The sequence below is a fragment of the Candoia aspera genome, chromosome 2, assembly GCF_035149785.1.
Source record: "Candoia aspera isolate rCanAsp1 chromosome 2, rCanAsp1.hap2, whole genome shotgun sequence".
Taxonomy (NCBI): Eukaryota; Metazoa; Chordata; class Lepidosauria; order Squamata; family Boidae; genus Candoia; species Candoia aspera.
Genome location: NC_086154.1, coordinates 36018962 through 36045535, shown reverse-complemented (window position 1 = coordinate 36045535; position 26574 = coordinate 36018962). Strand labels below are relative to the sequence as shown.

The window sequence follows — 26574 nt, the reverse complement described above, 5'->3', positions numbered from 1 at the left end:
AGTAATCATAAATTGATATTAGGAAGGTAATTGCAATTTAATTACCTGATTTGATTTTTCCTTCCTTCCTTCCTTCCTCAGGCAGAAAGATTTGGTGATTCCTTTGTATTTGAAGGCATGCTGAGTAAAGAAGTGAAGAATGGAATTCATCAAGCTGTGAGTCATATGTTAATAAGTTTTGTACCTATTAATTCCAAGTTGTGAACCAACGATTGTAGCCCCAATAATATATTTGGTTTAAAAAACCCATTACCACACTACGTGAGACCTGCAATAATAGGCTTTTGATTCATTTTAAGGACAGTGTTAGTATTGTGAAATTGTGTGTTCCAAGAGAAGATACAAACATAAGACCTCAAAAGTAAACAGGGTGACTTTTTGTCCTGTTTTGGGATGTTGTGATGGTCCATGTGATCTGCAATCACTAAAAGGCTGTACTCTTTTTTGTAAACAGTAAGTGTTGTCATCTTTGTTTGACAGTCTTCGCAGACTGAATGTTCAGAGGTCATGGGTATGTGTGCCCACAGTACTAGTGCTGGGTTACATCCAGAGATGTGCAGTTAGAACAAGGTCTTCTGTGACAACAGTCTGTTCTGTACATTCCTCCCTTTCTCTCCTTACCCAGCCTTAAAACTGCTATGTTTAATTGGAACAATTGCTTACCAAACTATAGTAATAATCAGCTGAGGAACGGCTTGGGAGCTGACTCACAAAAAGTCTTCAGGGGACCCACATTTGAAAAGACGTTGCAAGACTGTGTGAAACTTTGTGCTAATATATATCTTGTTCAAAAGTGTATAATATATGCAAACAGAAGCGCACATCTGGATTTTACTTTTTTTGGTTGTGTAAAACTCTTGTGCAGTATCGAGAAATGGCCCTCCTCCTCCTGCAAGCATTTTGTAAGAATGTAAAACAATGGACACATCCCAAATCAGTAAATCATTTTCCTGTTTCACAGTGACTGCGCTTGCTTTCAACCATTTCTTTAACACTTAACTCCAAAATTAAAAGTGTAACAAAATATATATGCGAACCATCTTGAGTTCCTAGAGAAAACAGCAAAATGTAATATAAATAAAAATTACAACAAAAGGACAAAGAAGAAAAGAGAAAGACCAAATGTGTATGTGCATGCAAATCCTTTTTTCCGTAATGATATGTCCTCTATTCTAGGACATTTTTCTGAAGTTTTAGAAGGTTTAATTGTGAATTGCAATCACCTAAGTGCTAAATCAAACATTTTACATAGCCAGTCTTGAAGAATGCTTGAACATTAATGCTAATCATTTATCTGTGGTCTTAAGAGAACCCACTCGATAACATCATTGTAGGAGTTAACTAACCTGTTGTTGTGAAGGAATTTGCCTAGTAGTTATAGTAACTTTCTTTTTACTTAGGAAAAAGATCTTATATTATATTCTTGCATCTATGTGGCTAAAACAGTTGTTTTCATATTAAATACTTATGCAGGCTTACCGACTTACATGAATATTCATTTTTAAAAGGTAGGAATGATTGCACTGTTGTTTTTATTCTGATGTCATATTTTTTCTAAGTGTATGTATTAGGATTTATGGGAAGTAAAAATCCCACAGGCATCCTTGAAGAATGAAACCTACGAGTATGGCATGCAGGAACAGACTGAAATTCTAAAAAATAAAAACGATCCTTTCAGAGATGATGGATACAAGCGTGTATGTGTGTGAATATAGGTTTTATACATACACACACACACAGCGTGTGTGTGTGTGTGTGTGTGTGTGTGTGTGTGTAATGAATCTGAAAGCAGTCAGATTCAAAAGCCAGGTTTTTATAGGTTTGAGTGTCTTTAAAAACTGGAGTAATTTGCATCAGGGAGGCCTCCTGCTCCCATTCGCCCCTTCGGACTGCAGAGGGACAAATATGCTATGCATCTTCTGGTAATGACAGCATCACTGGACAACCTCTTGAGCTATTTCAGAAAATCAGGAGCTGGCCCCTGAAAATCAATCAGATCTTCAGAAGTCAATCTTAACTTGAAGGGGACTTGACATTTTCTTTTTAGCTGTGAAGTATGTTCAGTAGGGCAGTAACATATTAACTTTACTGAAAACGTATGTTGGAAGCCACTTGTGGGTTTTCACCTGCATTGTGGCAGACTGTTTGGAGAAGGCTCCAGGTGATCGAGTATTTTGGCAGATAATTAGTTTAAATTTCCCTGGAGTGCTTCATCTTAACATGTTCCTTTTGTGTGCCCAAATAAAGTATGCATAGGAGTAAAAGTAACACACACTAAAACTTGTTGTGGGGCTTTTCAGAGCAATCCTGCAGCCTGTACTCTTTCTTGAAGGAATACAATTTTTAAATAAAAATAGAAGGGAAGAAACTTGAAAACTCTCTTGAGCCACAGTGTCAAAACTGATAGGGTGTTTGGCTATGACATGGTACATGTGGCAAAACAATTCTGTCTGCATCTTCTGAAAAACTGTTCTTGTTTCTACTGTTGATATTATGTGAAGTTATACAACTTGTCTATGTAAGACAGTACAAATTGGTTTATTTTAAAGTCAGCCATGTGGTTGGTGGAAATGGTGATCTACTTTAGTACCAACTAATTCCTTTCACATACTGTATTGAGTCCTTCATGTTCCAATTTATTTCAAGCATTCTGGGAATCTCAGTGCTCAAAACCTGAAAAGCAGTGTTAAATTTCTTTCTAGAGGTACTCTAGAACTAAACCTATAAGTGGTCAACAGTGCTACAGAAAATCCAGTCTACGTGTCGGAGAGCATTTGTGCAAATAAACTTGCATAAGTTAATCACTTAATTAATTAATTACTTGTATAAATTAGTAATATAGGGATGAGTAATGTATAGACTGCTTGCAGCCTCCCATCTCCCCATTTGGACCCTCCAGCAAGACTGATGTTAGCCCTTTGAGGCTGACCAGATCAGGAAACAGACTCCAGAGGAAGACTAGAGGTCTACTTCATTAAGAAGGACCGTTGTAACAGAATCTTACAAACCTGACTGTGTTTTCGCTTCCCTCCCTCTTGGGTGTCATGCATTTAGACATTGACACATGTTGTCCTGCTTAGTAACAATCACACTTCTCTCACTACCTGTAGGGACACGCGTGCCACACTCCTTCCCCTTGCTATCTAAATCCACAGAGTCATGGGATTACCCCTGTGGTTGGGGGAAGCTGGAACAGGAGTGACACACAGTCCTGTCTGCAATGGGAACTGATAAGGGGACAAGCATTCAAACACTCAATGGGAACAGATTCTTTTCGGATGCGGAAACACAAGCATTCTTTAAGCAGAAACGAAATGTATTAGTTAACAAAACTAAATAGAGCTCCATACATTCACATAATATTCACCCGACACACACAAGCAGACAGACAAACCCCCTACACCAGGCTGATCAGGCAACGGTAAAGGGAAATGAGAACAATCAGATCTGGAGACAGAATAAAGCACTCGGATGCAGGAGGGAGTATGATGGACGCAAGAAGGACAGATGGAAGATGAAACCTTGCTGTCTCTCCAGATGGAACCTTGACCTCTTCAGAGTTCTGGCTTTTATGCAGGCTGTTTGGTGGTGGGCAGATTTCTGCGGTTGGCTCACAGCCAGCGTTCCTAAGTAAAATTGTCCTAGCAACCTTGGCTCTCTGCCCAGCAATTCTGTGATGTTACATTAGTGTTTTCTGAAATCCTCGTTCCAGCACCACCAATGAAACCCTTCCTCCCTATCTTTGTGCCTATACCACGGTCATTTTCAAGCTAACTTTTTATTGTACAGGGAGGAGTCAGTCTGAGTTATTTTCCCTGTTTCCTGGGCTCAAAGCATATTTTTGCACATGCTGTTGAACAGGCTCTGAAGAGTTTCTCCAAAGTAATCCCTATGGCTCCTTATATATACTGTAGGTCAATGCCAGGTCCTTAAAATGTATCCAGAAATGAATCAGTAACCAATGCAGGACCCACAGAACTGATTTATATGCTCCCAGAACTGAAAGTCAGTGTTTATGTGAGCCACTGCCTTCAGAACTAGTTGCAGTTCCTGAGTAGTCTCTAAGGGCAGCCCCATGTAAGTGCATTGCAGTAATCCAACTGGGTGGTAACAGGGACCTGAATTACTGTAACTAGGTTCTTCTCCACCAGGCAAATTAGCAATTTGGGGCAGCAGCTGAAGCTGGTCAAAGGGCTGTCTAGCCACAGCCTCCATTTGCTGTGAGTCTGGAAGAAAACCCAGGTTGCAGACCTACTCCTTCGTGAGTAGTGCTTGCCCATCCAGAGATAAAACTGGTTCTGGAAGAGAACCCTCATGTACAAACAGCAACTCCACCTTACTTAGGTTGATCTTTGGTCTATCCTCTCCCATTCAGACCCTTAGAGCCTCCAGGCACCGAGTCGTGATATTGACAACATTTCCCCTATAATATGGGGTGGAAATTGATGACACCATATTCCTAACCATCAGATGACCTCTCCCAGCAGTTTCATTTCAAAGTTGAGTACAAATTTTAGCCATTTGTACTTAATTATTTGATAGATGATGGGGATGAATATACTACCCTTTCTCCCATATAGTAGGCTCATAATAAAAGGAGGGCCCTATGAGGTTGAATGATGTATATAACTTGCAGCAAAAATAAGGATGAGTAAAATATGCATATGCAGAGAAAAAGATAGTTACAAAGAATGTTGTGGAAGTGACAAAGAATTGTTAAGATTAAAAGAGGCAGAGAAAATGCAGGCTTATTTTAATAGTAATAAAATGTTTTGGTAATAAGTGAAGAGAACCAAACAAGGTGCCTCCAGCTGAGTGAATGGAATTAAAAAAATAAAAGTAATAAAATCATTTGCAATGAAACTGAAGTGAGGGAATGCTGGAAGGAATATGGATGGAAGAATTTTAGACATTTGTGTTGGAATGATGTTGTTACTCTTAAAGAATGAAACTGAACAAATCATGTGAATGTTAATAGCCAAGACAAAAAAAAGATAAAAGAAATCATAAACACTGGGAGAATTATAAAACTCGGGGTATATCATGGAACTGGGTAAAGAGGAAGGGGAAGATCAAGAAAATTGATGAGAACCTGAAAGAGGGAAAGATGAAAATCTAGAAGAAAAGTCACTCTTTGAAGAAGCAGTATATGGACAGAGTGGCATCAAAATGTATGGAGATGTATGCTGGTATGAACTAGTTTTACTTACCTTACCTTGTCTTACCTAATGCCCTTAATTTTTTTAGATTGCTATTTCTTACTCCTTTTCTGTGACTTGGGAATTGTTGTTTAACCTGAACGGGAATGGTGTGATGGGTATGTATGGGCATGTATGGAATAAGAACCATACATAGGAAGTTATAATGATGGTTAGATGTGCTGTATTACAGTGGCTCGGAATGGGATGTGATTTAATCCAATGAAACCATCCGCTAGGGTGGGGGAGAAATGTGTGCCTTTGTTAAGATTTGCCTTGCATTCGGTTACCATTCGGTCCCTTAAAGGAATTACGATGCTTGTCTTACAAAAGGAAAAGATCTCAGTAGAATAGCTAAAAGGCTTATTGACATGCCTGAAAGTATAAAGACACTTTATTGAAGTGAAATAACAAATGTGCATAAAAACCTTGCAGTGAACATTTGGAGACTGAGAGTGACAACCTTTTCTGTAGGATGTTATGCAGGAAAAAGCCATCTTTTAATTTTTTTTTCAAACTTTTTGTGTCTCTGTTCTGCTTTGCTACTGTGAGTCAGATGTCAATTCTTAGAGCAGCTACTCAGGGTATGATGATCCTTGGCTGAATTGGGAAGCACTGTCCCTGTTGTTTGCATCAGAGGCAAGTTGGGACTGGCACACAGCCCAAATTGTTGAGCTCTGCTGCTTCCTTTCAGAGATTTTCCCTATTTGGTTAGAGTAATTTTTAGAGGACTTTCTTTTGCCTTGTTTTTCAATATGTATTATTAGGACGTCTTGGCCTGCAGAACATCATTGGGGTAGGCATGGAAAAATGATACTTTTCTGATTATTTTGGCCAGCAGCCTAGCAGTGCAGGGACTTGCTTTTCTTGTAGTTTAGCATTTTAAAACTTACTAAATAGCTTAGCCAAATGTGTTTCCTCCTGCAAGTACGTAGGCTGTAAAATATAAAAAAAAATTGTTTTCTTTTCTCTCTTTGTTTTTAGGAAAGCTTTAAAATGTTAAATCAAAAATGGTATTTAAAGTTAGAAGCCTTTAGCTATATGTTGTCCTTGATCTGCCCCCTTCAAGCTATATATAAAAGCCAACAAGCCAGGGGACTGATTTCTTCAGCATCAAGGCATTATAGACCATCTTTTGACACCATCTAAGGGTTTATTAAGGGTAAAACCTGAAAGATTGATTTACACATCAGGATCTTAGTGGGGGAGCTCAGACCAAGCACCCATGGCTAAGGCCAAAAAGCATGCAAAATTAATTTTGTTTGGCACTGTATTAATCCATGGCAGAATTGTAGAATCTAAGAATAATGAGAGTTTAAGATCAAAGCAAAGCTAGTGTGAGACAACTCTTTTGTTCAGGAGTAATGGGTTATGACACCATTATTCTACACTGTGAAGCACTGGCTCTTAAGCTTACTTGATTTTTGAAAATCCCTCCCAGCACAAAAATAGTTTGGTTTCCACACCCTTTATACCCCTGCTTCTTCAGTTCTAAGTTTTTACTTCTCTTGCACAGCACTTTCTGTGCTACTTTGTCACGGAACCCAGCACAGCCTTTTCATTTCAGTGCACTGCCCTTACGCATGACCTTCCATGTTGGGATCAATTTTAGATTCCTACCATGGGAAACAGGACTCTGGTCTATAGGGCCCACCTATAGCTGTAGTCATGGCAAGCAAGCTGTACTGCTCTGTTTTCATACATCATCACCTGTAGATTTAGCCATACAGTATGTTCATTCAGCTTTCTGTCTCTCTGATACTTCCTATCCCAGGAATTGGTTAAGAAATACTCTCCCATCTAGCCAATTGGGAGATAGATTGCATTGCTTTATTAAGATTGTTGATGCTCTCCTTGTCCTCTTCCACAAACACTTCTCCTGGATCTTCCTATGCGGCTTTAGCTGCGTTTCTCATAGTTGATATTTCAATTCACAAGGACAGTATATGCGCACAGGTTCGTGTGCCCCTGCATTTATATTCTACAGCCCATTTTTTTATGATGGATGGTTGTCAAAAATGCAGGGAATCTCATGTCTGGATTTGAATCATCAATCCCAGGAGTGCCTTTGTGTCTGTTCTCCAGATTTCACTGGTGGTGCTTTCTTAGCTGGGCCTGTAGTCACTCTCTGATTCTTTGTAATATTTGCCCCCATGCATTGGGAGTGTGATTCAGAAGCATGAACTGGCACTCATAGTGTATGGGAAACGTGCCAGCACTGTCCCTGATCAGTGTGTTTTGGATCTATTTCTGTAGATATGGTCATTGTTTTATATGCAGGACTTTTTTTCTAACTGACTTATACACTCCCCCTTTCTCACTGAATTATGATGCACCATTTGAGGCACTGCATCTGTTTCACCACATGCGCACACACATACACACTCTGATTCCTGTTGTAGACTACTGTGAAACATCACCTGGAGATGCCTCTACTGCCAGGCTGTATAGAAGCTGAGCTTGACACCTTCCCAGTGACTTTTTCTTCTTTGTCTCGAACCTTGGATGCTTTGTCCCCTTTGTCACTGTTTGTGTGTGGGATGCTTGTACAGGCAGCAGATGATTTTCAGTGGAAATCCAGCGCAGTTGCCATGGTGGCAAAATGCTGAACAGAAGTAGGTCATTTCGGTGTAATTTTGGATGTGCTTTGGAAAGCCTAGCTGGGGAAAACTGCAGAAAAGTGAACACCGAAGATAATTCACCTCGTAAACACCCACTTTCCTTTCAGCCTGTCTGTATGACTGCATCTTTCAGAGTTGGAATGACAAAGATACATTTGTCACTATAAGCAAGGGACCCACGGTGAAATTAGCAGGACTGGAGGGTTGTCTCATTTCCTTTGGATAAATGGCAAAAAAGAATTGGACTTAAAATAGCAGACCAGTTGCACCTTAAATATCAGGGCACTTTCAGACTCACAGGTGATAATTAACATTATATATATTGAATCTGTTCAGGCTATTGAAAAATGAAATGCTGCCTACCAAGTGACAGAGAAGGTTTATCTTTTCTCTGTCCTATTTCTGCCAAGGGACTGCCTTCTTTACCAGTAGCCTGAAAATATCTTTAATGCCATTTTTTAATGGTAGCGCCTGAAAATATACATTGCAGCAGCTCATTTAGGTAGTGAATTGCCAAAAAAATGTGTCCTTGTTCCTGGTAGTGGGCTGCATTTTGACCAATAAATAAGAAAAGGGGCTTTCTCCACCATCTTGGCTATCTAAGAGCAAAGCTTGTCTGGAAACATACCAGGCTGTGATTTTTTTCCCCTTTCTTTCAGTGCAGGTCTGATATTCTGCAACTTCAGAATCAACTGAGGGCTTCCTTAGTGTTTCTGCTTTAGAAGAAAGAACAAGCACATCAAGTGAATAATAATTGCCAGAGACCAATGGCTGTATGCTTATGGCTATGTATCTCAGACCCAAAACCCATCTATTCCAACATTCTGTTCCCAAAGGGGTCCAGCAGAGGTCTCTGAGAAGTCCAAAACCAAGGATTCACCCAAGATTAATTTGCCTTCAGGAATATCAACAGTATAATTACCAGGGTCTTCTCTGGCTTGGCTAAATATTAAAATCTGTTATATAAACTGTTGGTAGCTTTACCTACATTTTATAAAATTGTTTCCTGCATTTAAATCCTGCCGTTCTCTGGCATCTCAAGGCAGTGAGGGTTTTTTATTTTCATTTTCATTTATTTTTATCCTGCCTTTATTATTTTTATAAATAACTCAAGACAGAGAACATACCTATTACTCCTTCCTCCTCCTATTTTCCCCACAACAACAGCCCTGTGAGGTGAGTTGGGCTGAAAGAAAGTGACTGGCCCAAAGTCACCCAGCCGGCTTTCATGCCTAAGGGAGGACTAGAACTCACAGTCTCCTGGTTTCTAGCCTGGTGCTTTAACCACTAGACCAAACTGGCTCTTGAGTATCTTCTTGTGATTGACACTGGTTTTGGTAATGATTTTGATCTAATTACTTATTATTATGTTTTTATTTTGTTTATTGTTATCTGCTGCCCAAAGTCTTTCAGTACTGGGTTGAGTTATTAGTACTGTAATCAAGCAAATATATATATTTTTTTAAATGGGGGGGGTTTTTTTTTCCATTACTGCAGCTCTAAGAGATAGGGTGGGCTATGGGTGAGTGGCTGGTCCAAAATCACCAATGTAGTTACTGTGGACTTGAATTTTAATTTGCCCATCCCAGTCCAATTTCTTAATCAGTACGCTACTCTGGTTTAAAGATGGTCACCCTGTTTAACTTCCCTACGTGGAGATGAGTAGAAGCACAGTGAAGTTCTCCCACCTTCCCAAGCAGTTTACTATCTCCTAATCTTGGAAATTTTCCACTATTGAATCAGAAGAAAGAAGATCACGGCAACCTGCTTTAAAGTTCTTCTTGAAATCTCTGATCTTCCTGTGGTGTCGACCATCTAGCTGGCTTAGGGAGGAAGTTTTGCTCCCCAGCCAAGGAAAGATGTACACCCTGGAAAAATGTTTGTACCATAACTAACTACTGTTTTATAGAAAACATACATACATACATACATACATACATACATAGAATACTCTTTTCTATGATCTATAGTTCATACATATTGTTGAATCCTCCATGAAAGTTTATGCAATAATATATTTGTTAGTCTTTAAAATTTTACAAGTCTGTTGTTTTTATTTTTTTCATATAATACTGAATGCAATAACATCAGCAAAGGCATGTAATAGGATTAGTTTCAATTCAGTTAACTGAGCATTAAATTGAAAAACTTGGGAAAGAGCCTGGAATTTTCTAATAATCAGACAACATAGAAGATGGACTTAGTTTTTACACTTCCAAAGATGACAACATAAAGTGTTTTAATAGTTTTCCTTTGTACAGGGCACATTTAGTGTTAAAATATTTAATCTCATTAAATTCATTTTATTTTCAATATGAGTTAATAGGTCAGAGAATGAGAAGTCAGAATGAAAAGAATTAGGGAATGGTTTACTCCTTGTTTCCCTGGATTATGCTTCCATTTCACCACATAATCCTATATAAATTTTCTTGAAAGTAAGTTCCAGTGAAGTTCAGTGAGGCTTACTTCCAAGTAAAACTCGTGCATTTTCTACATACCATTTGGCTATAAATCAAAACAGGATCTTTCATTTACCAAATAAACTAAATAGAATTGGCTATCCATGATTAAGTAGAATACTGGGTAAAAAGAGAAGGAAGGAACTATGTGTATGTGTGTATGCCTGCCTGCTCACTTCAGATTTTATTGAGAAAAAAACATATCAACAGATTAGTAATGGAAAATGAAATATATTTGTAGGCCTATTGAAAGAATCAAATGTTGGAAAATACCTACAATTACCTTGTGGCTTGGGAAACACAACCAGGGTGTCTTCCACAGAGCAGGTACTTTAGTAAAAAGGCCCTCTTCTTTGTTGCTTCTTGCCTGACTTCAAATAGCCAAGGAATTCAGAGAAGTCTTGAGAAGATGAATGGGGCAGGTGAGAGATAGACAGTTCTTAGTGTAAGAGAAACATGCTTAGTATCATCACACCAGTTTAATTTGTCTTACATACCTTTGTGCAAGGTATGTTTCAAATGCTACATTTTGTGAAACTTTCCACCTCCATTCTTCTCCTCTTTACCACTTACAATCGGTTGTTCTTTTTAACATGTAACTTTTTAATTTACTTAATGGAAGAGCAAGATACTTATGTGAAAAGTCATGGAAGTAAAAAACACTAACATTTTAAGGGAAGCTTGATACTGTCGTAATAACTTATCAATAACGAGAGAGCGTTCCTTGTAGTGTTTAGTGATATAGCTCTCTTCAAGAATGTCAGTCAGTGATATTGATGCCAACAACAATTTTCTACGTTTGAAACCCATGATAAAATGTATTGGCAATTATGCAAGCATTTTCCTCCAAGATTTTAGCCTGTGGCCTTCAATAAACCATAAATCAGCTAGAAAATGCAAAGAACCAAATAAGACAAAAGTATGCCAAGAACTACATTGAGTAGCAGAGTGTATTTTTAATGCTGAATTTCAGCCCTGAAATGTAATCATGAAGGAATCAGAGCACATCTAATGTGGATCGCTGCCTCTATCTTAACACATCCAGTCCCTGGGATTGACATGACTTCCTGGATGGCCTATACTCCCGTGTACTTTTCTTTGAGGTTGTATCTGCTACTTCCAAGACTGATTATCTCCTCCTCTGTCCATGATGATCAAAGTATTCTGCATATGGCTGTCAAAGGACTTATTTTAGATAGCTCATAATTATCTGTTAAGGCTGGGAATCATTAAGGTGATGGGAAGTGTGTGTTTGAAAAAGATTCTGCTGGGTTCTTCAATACAAGGCCTGGTGATTCTTACTTTAGATATAAGGGGGCCTAGATTCATATTTTTAACCCCTGCTTAGGGAGTCACAATGCTTTGGAATTTGAGAAAGGAATTATAGTTCATAAGTCAGGCAAATGCTTTGCATGCAGATGATTCCAATTCTTTTCTCCTCCAGAAAAAATCTCCAGTAACAGGGTTACTAGGCTAGCTAGATGAATCTCTGATTTCATAGAAGGCAGTGTCTTTTATCTGTTCCTCTAGTTGGATTTACAGAAATGGAGTAGGCAACACCACCTGTATTTTGTGTATTTGAGAACTTCATATTATTTGTCAGGTAAAGGAATGTTCTAAAAGAGCAACAGGGAAAGCTGCTTGATAACAAATCAGATACTTGTCCATATAGTTCTTCAGCTTTTCAGACAGGAATCTTTCCTAGTCAAGCCTGGAAAGGCCAGGGGTTAGATCTAAGACTTGAATGTAATTGTAGAACTTCTACAATTCTATTCCTCATTTTGAAAGTATTGGTGAGCATTCTATAAGGAGTAAAACTATCAGATCTCTGTTGCAGAAATCCAGATATCCAGTAGATGCCAGAAAAGAGATACAGAGAACAGTAACTTTTCACTGCCAACTTCTGGTCGTCTGAATATGTACAGCCCAGATCTGGTAGCCCTTCTAAAGAGTAACATTGGGATCTGTGTGGATAATAAAAAACTTATATAGTTGGCCAGAGATTGGAGCTCACTCTGCTTTGTGTTTGGTTGCACATATAATAATAAGAAAAAAAAGATGGGATAATGTCAAAAGAGGGATCTACCAGTTCTAATGTTTCTGGTTTCTGTAAGGCAGGTTTACCAAGATACATGGGCATGATCTTGAGAAATTAATATAAAGATCTATTCTTTTTGTTACATCTGGGATTGAGACAATTGCTAAGGAAGGTATTCAAGTGCTAAAATAGCATCTGATTTAAGTCATGAACTGCATAAATGGGTGAAATGAATCCTGGTCTTCCCTAGTGGTAGGGGAAAGGCTAGCTGATTAAGGTTCCATTTTGGAGAGAAAGACAGGGTGTAAATCCAATAAATAAGTACTTTTTCTATCGGGTAATGCTGCTTACATTACTTTGCAGCTCATTTCTATGCTCTGCTTAGGTAACACCATGAGACTTTAAAAAATGCTATGTTTTAGGAAAGCAATTAAGCTCCTTGGTTGTAGGAGAAGGAATATGCTGTTACATAATCTTGCTTTTAAACTCTTCCGTAATTAGCACAAAGCTAATTAAAAGCTTTGCAGCATTCTGAAAAAATTGGGAGGTTGTACACTTAAGCATTTATCTTATTTTTAGAACAAGCAACTTGAAACATAGAAGGCATCAATACATAACAGTCACTTTATATAGATTTTAAAAGCAGATTTCTATTAATTGTACTGACCTATTACTTGAGGACTTGGTTATTTACGGTAAATGATACTTACATTCTTTTTATTGCAGTACAGAGTATAAACTAGGTATCATCCACCTGCGATACATGGAACTGAGAGTCCGAGGAATTATGATATTTATTTATTTAAAACTAATGTGGTCTTTGATGTAAAACTCATTGAACCTTCATCGCTGAAGAGAAAATCTTGAAAATGCTTTGCCAGTAACATATCCATCCTTGGATAGCATGGTGGCTTTTGAGTAACTCTGAGAAACCACCCTGTTGCAGGTTGCAGCCTTCACTTTGCTTGCCTAATATTATCAAGTCCCAGGCAGACAATCTACCCAGACCCAGAAGGATGACTTTGGTTTGTTGTAGGATAATTGAAGCTGATGTATACAATATTCAGAATGTAGGCCAATACATATCGGTGCTGAGCCTTCAGCTGCTCTGCTATAGGCTTTGGAAGTTCCCCAAAAGGATTATTTGATTATGGTACTAGGTGCTGAACATCCATGCCCATTAACTATGGGGGGGCAACAAAAATTAGTGAGATAATGTAGAGATACAATTACTGACATCAGATGGCACAAAGAAATTGATTTAATAACTTCCTTGCTTAAAACCACACTAACATTAAATAGTCTGCTTTGACTGGTTCCTATACTACCAAAGACATAAAGGAGCATTTTGTGCATACTGTATACTGTACTCAGATCTCTCATCTCTTTGTCTGAGCAATGAAACAGGAGGCTTCCACAACACAGTAATTTTTTTCCCTACTCCAAATTGGAAAGCTAAGTTTCATCTTTGGAAGATTTAAACTATGGTTTGAAATTACATTAAGATACTTGCTTGTCAGAAGCAAGTAATTACAGTTTCCTACTTTGGATAAAATTGAAACTATAGTTAATTTGAAGGGGGGGTGTTGTTGGTTTTAGTTGATTTTGGTTAAATTGCTTACATTTACAAAAAACCTATATATACAGGCAAATGTTTTGTTTAAATGGACATGTGATCATCTGAAGAACATCACTGAAAGCGCCCAGACATATGTGGCTTGTCTCTGTTTTGTTACTGCTAATGGCAGCTGCCTGGTATAATTAGCTGGATGGGCTCTTCAGAAGAATGCCAATATTTTCTTTACCTGTTTTTTAGGTTGCAGCTGCTCCTTGGTGGCTGCCCGTTAAAGGAGCAAACTGGAAGCACCCAGAAGGCCCTGATTCTGATATCTTAAACAGGTGAGCCGGCATTGTATTACCCTAAAGTAAATGTTAATGGATCTCAAGCACAAATAAGCTGGTGATGTCAGAAGAAAGGCAGCTGAGATGGCTACCATAGATCAGGTTTTGTTTGGGGTGGGATAGAGTGGGATTTCTTGTTAGAATCTCAAAGGTTATTCATTTCTTGAGATATGTTATATCATTGGTACATTTTATTTGAGGGAGGGGAGATCCTATAAGTTGTTAATTACTGAGAAGATTAATATTTTGGTGTTGGTATTAGGTATCTACTCATACGTAAATGCTTCAGTAAAAGCCTGTACCTGATAATTGTGGTTTTGCTTGCTTCTCATTAGAGTTTCAATAACTTGATACAATACATACACACATTGCACTGTATGTACATTTTAAATGTTTTGGGAGGTGGGTATTTTGCTTTTGCATTGCAATTTTAGGTTAGATGTTAGCTACCTTGCATATACTTTATTTCTGGTGAATTCTATTATCGCATCACAATTCTAAATTTGATTTAATTTATATTATCAAAGTATAGAAAACAGCAGTATAGGTAAAATATGTTTGTAAAGAAAAAATAAACATGTTGAAAGGTAATAAATATGTATGCACTTGTTTATGATTAGCTCCCCAAATTCAGTATGCCACTCTGTACCTCTTTCTATTAAAACCAAGCAGAACTTTTAATATAAAGTCTTCATTTTTCCCCCTGGATCTTTTTGGAGAAAGCTAAAAGCAGTGAAACGGCCTTGGTGTCTGTCCTTACGTAGTATTAATCAGTTTCTGTCCCTCAGGGCTGGCAAAAGCGTTTGACTTTTTTTCTCCCAAATCTTTTATGACAAGGACCATATCTTGATAATACCATCTGAAAATTACTCTTCAGTACAGTTCCCTTACTTAGTCTCCAGTGGGAGAGAATGAGAACGAACTGATTGCAAAAATAGAAGCATCCATTGTCATGAGGGGATTAAAGGGGAAAGGGAAAAGAAGGTCAAAATCAGTTCTAAATAAGTGTTCCAGATATCTGCTCTCTTTAGCCTTAACGCCATGTGGAAGTTTATCATCCTGATCTAGGTCATGACATAGACTTAATAATCTAAGTGTTCCAGACTGGCATTCTGTAATGAGCACAGTTAAGAAGAAGAGGATATCTTATCTTATACTATGCCTAGAGCAGTGAATTCTCATTTCACACAGTGTGGAGATGAAAGAGGAGGTCCATGTACAAGGGTGGAGAAGGTAAATGGGAAAAGTAGTGAGAGACAGAAGTGTGTGAGAGAGCTGAGCAAGAAGAGTACAGGCATGAGAGAAAGCAACTCTACAGTAGCTTGTTAATGATAGCTAGACTGTAGGGAAGTACTGCATATGTTTGACTTGAGCAGTTTCAGGACATTGGTATTGTTGTGATTTGTTAGATGGTTTTAATATCTGATAGAAACAATGAGCCTGAAGTTCACCTTAAATTTGAAGGGCATTCCAGTGTCTGCTTGGACAATCAAAAAATGGTTTCCATGATGGAGTAACATCAAAAATTAACGGTGTGTTTTCTTCTCTTTTCAATTCTTATTCATCGTTAGGCCACGACTTTTCAGGGCCTTTAATCCTATAGTAACTTTTTCTGACCTGGTGCCATCCAGATATGTTAGCTTGCGCAGTCATTTGGATTACGGGAACATATGTGGAGGATACTAAATTGAAGAAAACGTCTGTAATGTCTGTATATACGAAGTATTTTTATGTCTTTCGCAGTGCTAAAGCAAGTTAATGCTGAGTCTGGGTTTCTTAATTAGGTACTTAGGTTTAGTATGTTTTATTTAAATGTTCATTGCATATTTGGTTATCATTGGTTGACTGGTTATCGCAGCTTGACTCCCTACAAAGGAAATTATTGGTTATTATAGCTTGGCACCCTACGGCTAAGCTCAGACATAGCATAACTCAATTTATCAAAAGTATCAACCTCTGTAATGTCTTGCTCAACATCAAAACAAACAAGGTCCTGCTTAAATGGGACCAAATAAGCCATTAGACTACAGGTGTCTCTTTCAGATGTAGTGGACAATTGCACTTCAGACAGATCAGAATCAAGGACTGAAACTGAGACACAAAGGGACAAGATTAAATGATGGGTAAGAAGGGAATTTGTGTCAGCCCAACAAGGTAGGCTAGACTAAGAAACCAATGCCACATAGGTCAGGACTACTTCTTGGCCCGGTCTCAAGCCTCTCTTTATCTAACTGTTGCCTTTCTAGAGGCTCTTCCTCCTGCCTTCAAGGCCATGCCCTATGTCCTCTACAACATATGAGTCTGATGTTCATTCCTGATTAATACACTACAGCAACGAATATGATTTCTGAAAAGCTTTCTCAGTATCATCCCCTTTTAATAGCTTAAATTAGCATTAAATAAAGACCGCTTGCAGCACAGCAATAATGGTTTGCTGTGATGGTTGCCTTATTCCCAAAGAGACGCAGACTCACTTAGGGCTAAGGATTTCTGGTTTATTGGGAATAGAATGTATACACGGAAAAAGACGGGAATGAGCACATGGCGTGCGAGGTATCCGGTAAATACCCGCGGTGCGGACCTGATCCTTCCCCACCCCCTATTGTCCCAAAGTCCTGATCTGGAGTCTTGATGGGCGATCAGGGTGCGATTCCGGAGTCTCAATGGGTGATCAGGGTGCGATTCCGGAGTCTCGATGGGCGATCAGGGTGCGATTCCGGAGTCTCGATGGGCGATCAGGGGGATTAGCGCTGATTGCCTCTGTCTTCTTCCTGTGTCCGGAGCAGGTGTGTCCCCCGTGGTAATGCAGAGATGTCAGGGAGATAGGGTGATGGCTTTTCAGGTCAGGACAAAGGTATGGCTCCTTTGTCCTTTATTTGTTTTTGTCTTTAAGTGTTTGTGAGATTATCACTGATTCCTTCCTCCTTCCTCTCCTTCCCCGGGAAGGCATGTTCCCCGTTGTGATGTATGTATACATCGCAATGGGGGACATGACATTTGCAGTCTCATTTTCAGAGGCACAGTGATAAATTGTGAAGCGCAGAAGCCCTTGCAACAGCCCCAGTAGCGAAAGACTGTCCCAAGGGTAGTAATCCACCTACTTACCTGCATCCCCTGTTAAATTTAATAGGCAGAATAATGTCTAATTGACTAGGATTAGCAATAGACTGAACCTAGAATATTGTGTCTGATTCTAAAGAGGGAGGATAGATGACAAATTTATTTGTAGCTGCTATAAAGAAGATTGGAAGCTGCTTCTTTATATATTTTTTTCTTTTTTCTTTTTCCTTATTTTCTGTTTCTACTTACTTTTCTATACTTTCCTTTACTCTTTTTCTTTTCTTTAAATCTACATCGTATGTTTGCTTTCATTACTGTATAAAATCTTTTAATAAAAAGACAAAGGAAAGGGGGGAAAAAAGGGATTTGAAGAACTGTCATGTAACGGAAGGGCAGGATTGTTCAGGATCACTCCAGAAGGCAGGATAAGGAACAATGGAATTAAATTACAATTAAATAGATTCCAGTTGGACTGAAGGAAAAAATCCTAATGGTAAGAACTGTTCAACACATGGACAGATTGCGTTGGAAGATGGTGAACTCCTTCACAGGAAATCTTTACAGATGCTGGATGGCCACCTGTCAAGAATATTGAGGTAGTGGATTCATGAACTGGCAGGGGTTGGACTAAATGATCGCTAAGCTCCATTCTATGATTCTATGAATTAGACCAATAATAATTCTAGTGGTTTTTACTGGTATGTAATAGTTCAGTTTTGAGTATCCTGTGGGTAGAAAACCTAGGTATCAATGTAAATAGAGACCCAGCATAGAAACAACATAGGAAAGGCTCTTGCCATGCCACAGAATAGGAGGAATCATGAAAATCATTCATCAGCCCTCAGAATCGCCTAATGGCAAAAATATTAGGTTACAGCGTCCTTGTAAAATACATGTAGCTAAATCTGATAATCCATGAAATTATAGTTGCTATTTGTCAAATGAGATATTAGTGTACAGCTCTTCATTTAATGGTTTAGGTAGGGCTAGTTCTGATTCAAGCAAAATACATGTAATTAGGCCATATTTGCCCATGCTCTGAATGTGGGTTGATAACATTCTCCATACTTGAACAGAAGCACTGGCGTTTCTCAGGAGAAAAGTAAACATGATGCTTTCATTATTCGAAAGGCATCAGTCAGTATTTCTTCCATATCATATTTTGTTTAACCTTTGTTGCTCACCAAGGTATGCGTGTATGTACATGTGTATGTCAGTGTGCTTGACTAAGATAATGAAATGTTAAAGAAAGCTCTGAGTGATTTTTATAATTCTCCGTTTGTGGTCAGTGTTCAAAACCATTTTCAACCAAGTTGCATAATAGCATATTGGCACTCCCATAAAGGCATACAGAGTAAATCCTCTGCCCATGCACTAGGACCCTCTGCTTGGGTATATTCCCTTCCTTCCCATATTAACTGGAATGGAAAGAGATGTGTGTCCATAGCTAGCTAGAGAAAGGGTGAGAAGGTTCCTGACATCCAGGTTCATACAGTATATACCATGGCTGGCTGGGGAATTCTGGGAGTTGAAGTCCACACAACTTAAAGTTGCCAAGGTTGGAAAACACTGCCATATACTGAAAGACAACAGCACTGTTCCTGTTTGGAAAAATGATCAGAAGCCATGCACCTTCGTTTGCATCTTCTGCTGCAACACTCTGGTTTTATTTCCAATGCTTTATGCCACCTTTCAAAGCCAGGTTTAGATGTAATGTAGCACAAAATAAGTAAACAGGCTTTGCCTGAATAACACTATTAAAGGAATCTTATTGCTAAATCTGTATGACATTTGGTGGCCAATTAATTCCATTTTCCTTGCGAATACATAAAATTAATACTGTCCTTTCATTTGTTATTCTCATTCTGTTTTGCCATATGCTTTTCTAAGCTGACATTCTTTTCTTTCTTTTCCTTTCATAATCTTTGTCTTTTGTTTTTAAAGTTGTACCCATCAATTAGACTGAAGCTAACTCTAGGGTAAGCATCAGTGTTTAGTCTTTCTGTTGTTACCATCATACATTGTGTCAAACAATTCTGTGGTTTGTCAAGACATTCTAACCCTTTCATTGTACAGGATCTAAAAAAGTGGATTGACACCCCTCTTTCTCTTTCTTTGCTTTACCATTTGCTTTATTATTATTTTCTCTTAATCTCTCAGGTGGGATCATCCAGTTCTTCATGTTTCTTGGAATGATGCTGTTGCCTTTTGCACTTGGGCAGGAAAACGATTACCAACTGAAGCCGAATGGGAATACAGCTGTCGGGGAGGCCTTGAGAATAGGTACTCTTTATTTTGTAATTTTCCAAAGAAATAAGTTTAGCAAGGAAAGCTGCAGTATATCTTCTACGTAGTTATAGGAGGTGTTTGAATTCTACTGACTTCGGCTTTTACAAACAGCAAAATTAGACAGTGCATAATTTTGCAGCTCTCAACTGACAAATCACTTTTTCTAAAGAGGTTATTTAAGTTAATGCAGAGTTAACAGTATTGACGTTTAATGCTCTATTATAAAACTTTTGTGGAAGTGCAAGCTGCTAATATCTATTTTAATCTACCTTTTAAGGGCTGGGGGGGGGGGTTGGCGGCTCACACCCCTCCCTCCCTCCCTCCCTCCATTCTTCTCTGATATGCCAAGAGAAAACTAGCTGCCAATAGTCATTTTTATAGTCACTTTATTAAAAATTATAATTGCTAGTTGTTTTATTAAAAATAACACTTGCACAATAGTCTTGATTAACATTTGCCTCTGCTTCTTCTGATAGACTTTTTCCCTGGGGAAACAAACTTCACCCAAATGGTCAGCACTATGCAAATATTTGGCAGGGAGAGTTCCCTACAAGCAATACGGAGGAAGATGGCTATAAAGGAACTGCACCTGTAAGTTAGTGATGTAAATTAAACCCTCAGTAAAAGATGGATCCCACCTGGGTAAACAGGCTTATTTGAATTGGACAGCTGTGGTTACTTTGTTAGGTCTGCAACAGAATCTTGCCCTAGAAAATGAAAAGCTTTCTATGGCTCTTTCTCAATTTGCATGACAATCACTGCTAACTATTTGAGCAAATTGGATGCCACTTACAGGCAGAGTTGTCTTTTCTAGGGAATGATGCCTGACCAATGATAGGCAGGTGAAGTAGGAAAGTTTTGTACGAAGCATCTTTAAAAGCAGAGGGGAGTGTAGATCATTTACCCTACCTATGGCCAGAGTAAATTTGTATGAAAGTATATAATAGTGTTGCCCCTAAGTTAGCAACCTTAAAACAATTTTAACTGGTAGGTGCAAGGATCATTCAAAACAGTGATGGGCATGTGTAAGAGAAGTCATTCCTGTCATGGAGGTTTTGGACAGCCTGTATAGAAATAGATTCTACAATGTCAGCAAAATCAGAAGGAGGGTGCATAAACGCACACAGGGATAGCATTTTAAACCAAGTTGTTTTGAACTGCAAAAGCATGAGCATCCCAAGAGGTAGCATACTTAGATTATTAATCAGAGTGTAAAATTATCTACTTAACACATCATTGCACTCAACAATTTGACAAGGATACAAGGAAGTTAAGGAGTGATGGTCAATGAAAAATAATAGGAGATTTTACTTTGTATTCAGCTGTCACAAATCAATAAATTGTGCTTTCTAAGAACATAAGAAGTGCCCTGCTGGACTGGACCGTGGCCCATCTAGTCCAGCCATCTGTTCTCACAGTGGCCAACCAACTGCACAAGGAAGCCTACTAGTCTCTTCAGTTGACATCCTTCCACAAAGCGTTGTGATTATAAGTAAAGAAGAGAGCCCAAATAACATTATTCCATGGTATAGGAATTAGAATTTCCCATTAAAAAACAGAAGAAAGCTTAGGCTCAGCAAGGTATATTCTTATTTTATTCTGACATTTCTTGCTATGAGTAAAGAGTCAGACATGCAGTAACAGATCTTAGTTCAAGTACAACATTTAAAATAGATTTCACTCAAATTACGTTGGACTCTTGGCAACTTTATGGACACATCCATGTAGTTTTCTTGGCAACAATAAAATGGAAGTGGTTGCCATTACCTTCTGTGCTGTTTTCCAGTCTACCCTACAACTGTGGTAGTTCTTGGTTGTCTCCAATCCAGGTCCTAATTATGGTTGGACCTGTTTAACTTTCTAAGATTGGCCAAGGTTAAGTAGGTATTTAAATTGTCTATGCTGACCACCCAAAACAGCAACAACAAGTCCAAGCAGACTTCCTGAGGATATTCAATGCAAGGTCTCAGACAAAGGCTCTCTGGACCTTTCATTTGACCCCCATGAGACCTAGATACTCAGGAGCATCCCCTATCATTTCTGAGGCCTAGTGCATTGTTGAGGTACTTGGAAAAGACTGCAGATTTGAAGACCCATTCCAACATGTTTTCCCAACTGGTTGTCTTAGTGCAGAAGAAGACTGCTCTTTGCTGAAGAATTGGCCCCTATGAGAAAGAAGCCAGAGGGGCTTGGCCAGCCCAGTGCCTCATTTGGGTGATCTTCCACATTGTACTTCGATAGTAGCAAGTAGTTTAAATAGGGCAACTGGAACTGGGATGGAAAGATTTAAATAAGCGGAAGATGATGGCAAAAGGTTAGCAGTCTTCTGGATTTTTGGAGCCCAGATCTAGTTGCCCAAGGGGGTACAACCAGAGGTCTCAGGGCTACATGCAGGTCTCCCCCTAAAGTCTTGTGTACAGCCCCCAGAGACTCTCCAAAAGTTCTCATCAGTTGTCCTTTCTAATGTGACAGAAGGCAGAAATTATTCCATCTCTGGCTATTCCATTATCTATGCCTAGCTCAAATATCAGCAGTGAAGTTATACTTTCAAAAATGTACAATCTACATTGTAACTGGGTAAGATATTTTTAACGGAGTCACCATTTCCAAACTGGTAAGAAGGGTCACTAAGAAATGATCCCCTGCCATTAAGCTTTCGTATGAATAGAAGGGTGGGGGAGGGGAGGGAGGAGAAGGTTTGGAGACCCTTTACTTTTACTGTAGTGAAAAATAGAGAATAGGCAGAGAGAATGGAGCCTGCTGACTCACTGTATTGATTGCAGCCTCACCCCTATTAATTGGCAAGCAAAGTTAATGAGACACATCATCTGGCTTTATCTCCTATTGTCTGCTGGGTAGAGAGCTTTTTTGCATGCTTGTCTTTTGTAGCAAGTCATTCTCCAATCACAAATGTCAGGGTCAGCAAAAAAGACAATTTATAACTTAACAATCATACCTGCACATGTAATGAGAACAAGTTGTTTTTGTCCTTAATACTGATGTATTTTGATTATCACCTAGCAAGAAAAATGTCAAGGTGGTTTTTGTTTTTTTTAATTGGTTGCTTGGCCTCCTACATTATTGACCCTAGGCCTAGACATAAGTTCTGACAAGTGATTTTCTGTGAATGACTCTGTGCATTTCCGAGAATTGGAAGTCTGGCTTTCCTGCTGCAAGCTGCTATCCATGCAGCTTAAACTGTAAAAGGGACCTAACTCCAAGGTACCCTGTTCATGTTGTTCTTTGCTTTTAAATGTTTTTAACAACTGTAAACCATCCAGGGTTGCTGGGAGTTGGGAGGCATATGCATTTAGTATATTATTGTTGGTCGCACAGTCAGCCAGATGTGTTTTAGACTGGATTTGGCATTTTTATCTACATATCGAGTCCTTCCCAAGAAGCTGGGATAGGCAGATGATGTTGTTCGATGGTGTTAGAGATGATATTATTATTATTATTATTATTATTATTGGCAGCAAGAGAGAATAGGCACTTTTTAAGGAAACAAATCCTTGAGCTATAGAAGAATCCATCAAGGAATGTTGATGTATCAGAATTGAAGCAAAATGAAGTTTTTTTTAAAAAAAAACTATTACATATAAGAGTACCTGAAAATCTGGGCAAGGGGTCTGTCTGTACAGTAAAATATGAGAATCGAAGTACATTAAAGGACGATTTTTTTTCTAGTAATGAGAAAATTGCAACATAGAGATCTACATCATCAACAACAACAAAAACAACTACAAAGCAATATTGTATAGATGAATTCTTCTTTCCCATTCAGTAAATACATTTGTTACTAATAGAATCAATAATATAATTGTCCTGGGGCATTTTTTTTCTTTTTTTTTTTTTTTTTTTGAGGCAGGTAGCAGCATTTCCTCCAAATGGTTATGGCCTGTACAACATTGTGGGAAATGCCTGGGAGTGGACATCAGACTGGTGGGAAATTAATCATTCTGCAGATGAAACATACAGCCCAGTGAGTATCTCCATCTGCTGCTTTGCTCTTTTTCCAATTAAATCCCTAGCTGACATTATAGATAATTTGATAATAACTTGATAAGCTACATGTTGGTATGGGGCAGCATCACTGAAAGTATTTTCCAGCTAAGCTGTTATTGACTAAGAATGGCAAGAGGAGTATCCATTTTCCAGTGGAAATGTAGTTGTGTTTTCAAACTGCTTTTATGTATTTTAAGATGAAGTTGAGTGCATGCTTTTAAAGCGGAATGATTGTAGGAGTGACAGGGATTATTTTACTCCAAAATAATGAGGCCCAAATGTGGAGATAGACAAATATCCCAAGTTGGATGGAAGTGCTGTGAGATGATATCTGTGGCCCTGAACAGTATGCACGTGAAAGAGTTCTGCACAGAATTTCTTGAAGCTGACTTAAGTTTTTTTTACTTTCAGCAGACTCATGGCTCTAAAAGGCTACAGAATTCTTCTAGTAGGGTATTAGGCTTTTCCTTCTTGAGGGAAGTACAAACTTTATTAGCAAGCCACCATATCTTTGCCTCTTTAGACTTGAGATAACAGAACAATGTGTCCAATTTCTATTTTTTTTAAAAGAGAAAATATAAAATACCTAGTGCAGTCAAATGCCATCAAGCTTGTACCTCCTTTAACCTGAGTATGTATGTGTGCATGCATGTTATCTTTGCAGTGTTGAATACAAGTAGCACAGAATTATTCTTGAATTATTTAGCCTTTGTAATCTCAGATTACAGATTTGAGTATCTCTGGGCCAGGCAAATTAAAGGTTTCTTTTGAATGTATGAAACTGCTCTATAGTAAATAAGATTGTTGGTTCATATAGTGGTTAGATCCTAGCCCAATGGTGCCAAATCTGACTATGACAACTTTTTAGTCTCCAAAATAGAATTAACACCTGTTAATCTTCCTGCATTGTTTGAACACTAACATTGTCAACTGAGCCATGCCTAGTCAAGTCTCCAGTATAGAATTCACACCTGTTAACCTGAGAGTCCAAATTTGGAGGGTGAACTACCTATAGAAAATACATGGGCAGATGAATTAACCTATAGGACTTATATGTTGCTGTATATTGTAATATGCAAGGAACTTATGATTCAGGTTGAACTGAGAATTAATAAGAAGACATTAGAAGGTTAGAGTCTGGAATAGAGAAAAAGTAAGGGAAAATGAAAAATAAGGCTAGATTTGGAAAATGAAACATTGGAAGGAAACATAAGTAGACAACTTTTACTGAAATTTCAAAACCCTGAAGCTATTCTACTTATAGTATTGTTTTTCTAACATGACTATCAGAAAATGTATCAATAAGCAGCACTTATTCTATGTGTAATTGTAAGCAGCTAGAACAGTTTCAAATGATAACTGTTTTGGGGGACAGGAGCCCTCTTGGGTAAAGAGGCTCAGAGAACCTTTTGCAGGGGTGTGCGGAGGAATTTGCTGAGCACCTGTCAGATAAAATCACTCGGATTCACTCACAGTTGGTTGCTGGCCTTATTGCAAGTCCAGAGGAGATGCCTGAGGTACAGTCTTGCCTGGTTATCCAGGAACGGTATGAACTTGTTGGACCTGAGAAAGTGGACAGGATCCTTCGGTCTGTGAGCTTAGCCACCTGCTCTTTAGACCCATGCCCCTCCTGGCTTGTGAATGTGGCCTGGGGGGTGTCAGTTCTGGCCCTGGTTAATTCTTCCTTGAGTGAGGGGGTTGTCCCTTTACCTCTTGAAGAGGCTTTGGTGTGCCCCCTCCTCAAGAAGCCATCACTATACCCCACCATTCTGGACAATCTTCATCCAGTATCCAACCTCCCCTTTTGGGGGAAGATGGTTGTGCAGCAGCTTCAGAGGGCCTTGGATGAACCAGATTATCTGAATCCTTTTCAATCATGATTCAGATCTGGGTATGGGACAGAAATGGCATTGGTCTCTGGCATGGATGGGATGGAGGTTGCGCACCCATCCTTGCCCTACTTGACCTCTCAGCAGCCTTTGATACCATTAACCATGGTATCCTTCTAGATCAGCTCAGGGGATTGGGGGTGGGTGGCACGGTGTTGTGCTGGTTTGCCACCTTTCTCCGGAGTTGATTTCAGTCAGTATTGATTTGGACGGAGAGCTCCTTGGCCCCTACTATGTGGGATGCTGCAGGGTTCAGTGCTCTCCCCTCTCCTATTTAATATCTACATGACACTGGGTGAGCTCATCTGTCACCATGGGGTGGGGCATCATCAGTACACTGATGATACCCAACTATACATCTCTGCCGCTGGCGAATTAAGTGATGCTGTGGACTCCTTATCCCAGTGCCTGGAGGCCATGAGAGTCTGGATGGGGAACAACAGGCTTCAGCTGAACCCTGGCAAGACTGCGTGGCTTTGGGTTTTGGTTCCTGCCAGTTCTAGGAGTATGCCATCTTTGGTGCTGGATGGGGTTGCACTGCCCCAGACATACCCAATGTGCAGTCTGGGGGTCCTACTAGACTCACGGCTCCTGCTCAACAAGCAGGTGGCAGTTATGGCTAGGAGGGCCTTCGCACAGCTTTGTGTTGTGCACCAGTTGCGCCCCTTCCTGGATCAGGAGGCTGTGCTCACAGTCACACATGCCTTAATCACCTCCAGATTGGACTATTGTAACATGGTTTACATGGGGCTTCCCTTGGAGAGTATCTGGAACCTTCAACTGGTGCAGAATGAGGCAGCGCGGGCAGTTATGTGTGCTCCTAGAAGAGCACATATTACATCTCTGCTTCACGAGCTGCATTGGCTGCCAGTTTGCTCCTGGGTCCAATTCAAAGTGCTGTTTTTTACCTTTAAAGCCCTCCATGGCATGGGGCCAGGATATCTGAGGGACCGCCTCTCCCCGATTACATCAGCCTGTCCCATTAGATCAAGCAGGGGAGGCATGTTATGGGTTCCATCCACCAGAGACTTCCTTTTAGTGGGTCCCAAGAGGAGGGCCTTCTGTGCTGTGGCTCCCTCCTTGTGAAACATTCTCCCCCCTGAAATTAGGCTT

General features: G+C 39.3%; 1 protein-coding gene across 2 annotated transcripts in view; it reads left to right on the top strand.

Annotated features, from left to right (window-relative positions):
• SUMF1 (sulfatase modifying factor 1) overlaps positions 1–26574 on the top strand; it is a 72735-nt gene that overhangs the window by 29598 nt on the left and 16563 nt on the right. Inside the window, exons 3-7 of one of the 2 annotated variants that reach the window (XM_063291607.1) lie at positions 82–156; positions 14133–14215; positions 19439–19561; positions 20044–20158; positions 23436–23549. In XM_063291607.1, coding sequence (XP_063147677.1) covers positions 82–156; positions 14133–14215; positions 19439–19561; positions 20044–20158; positions 23436–23549 — 510 coding nt within the window. The remainder of the gene's footprint in view (positions 1–81; positions 157–14132; positions 14216–19438; positions 19562–20043; positions 20159–23435; positions 23550–26574) is intronic. The other variant, XM_063291608.1, reaches the window with a different exon arrangement.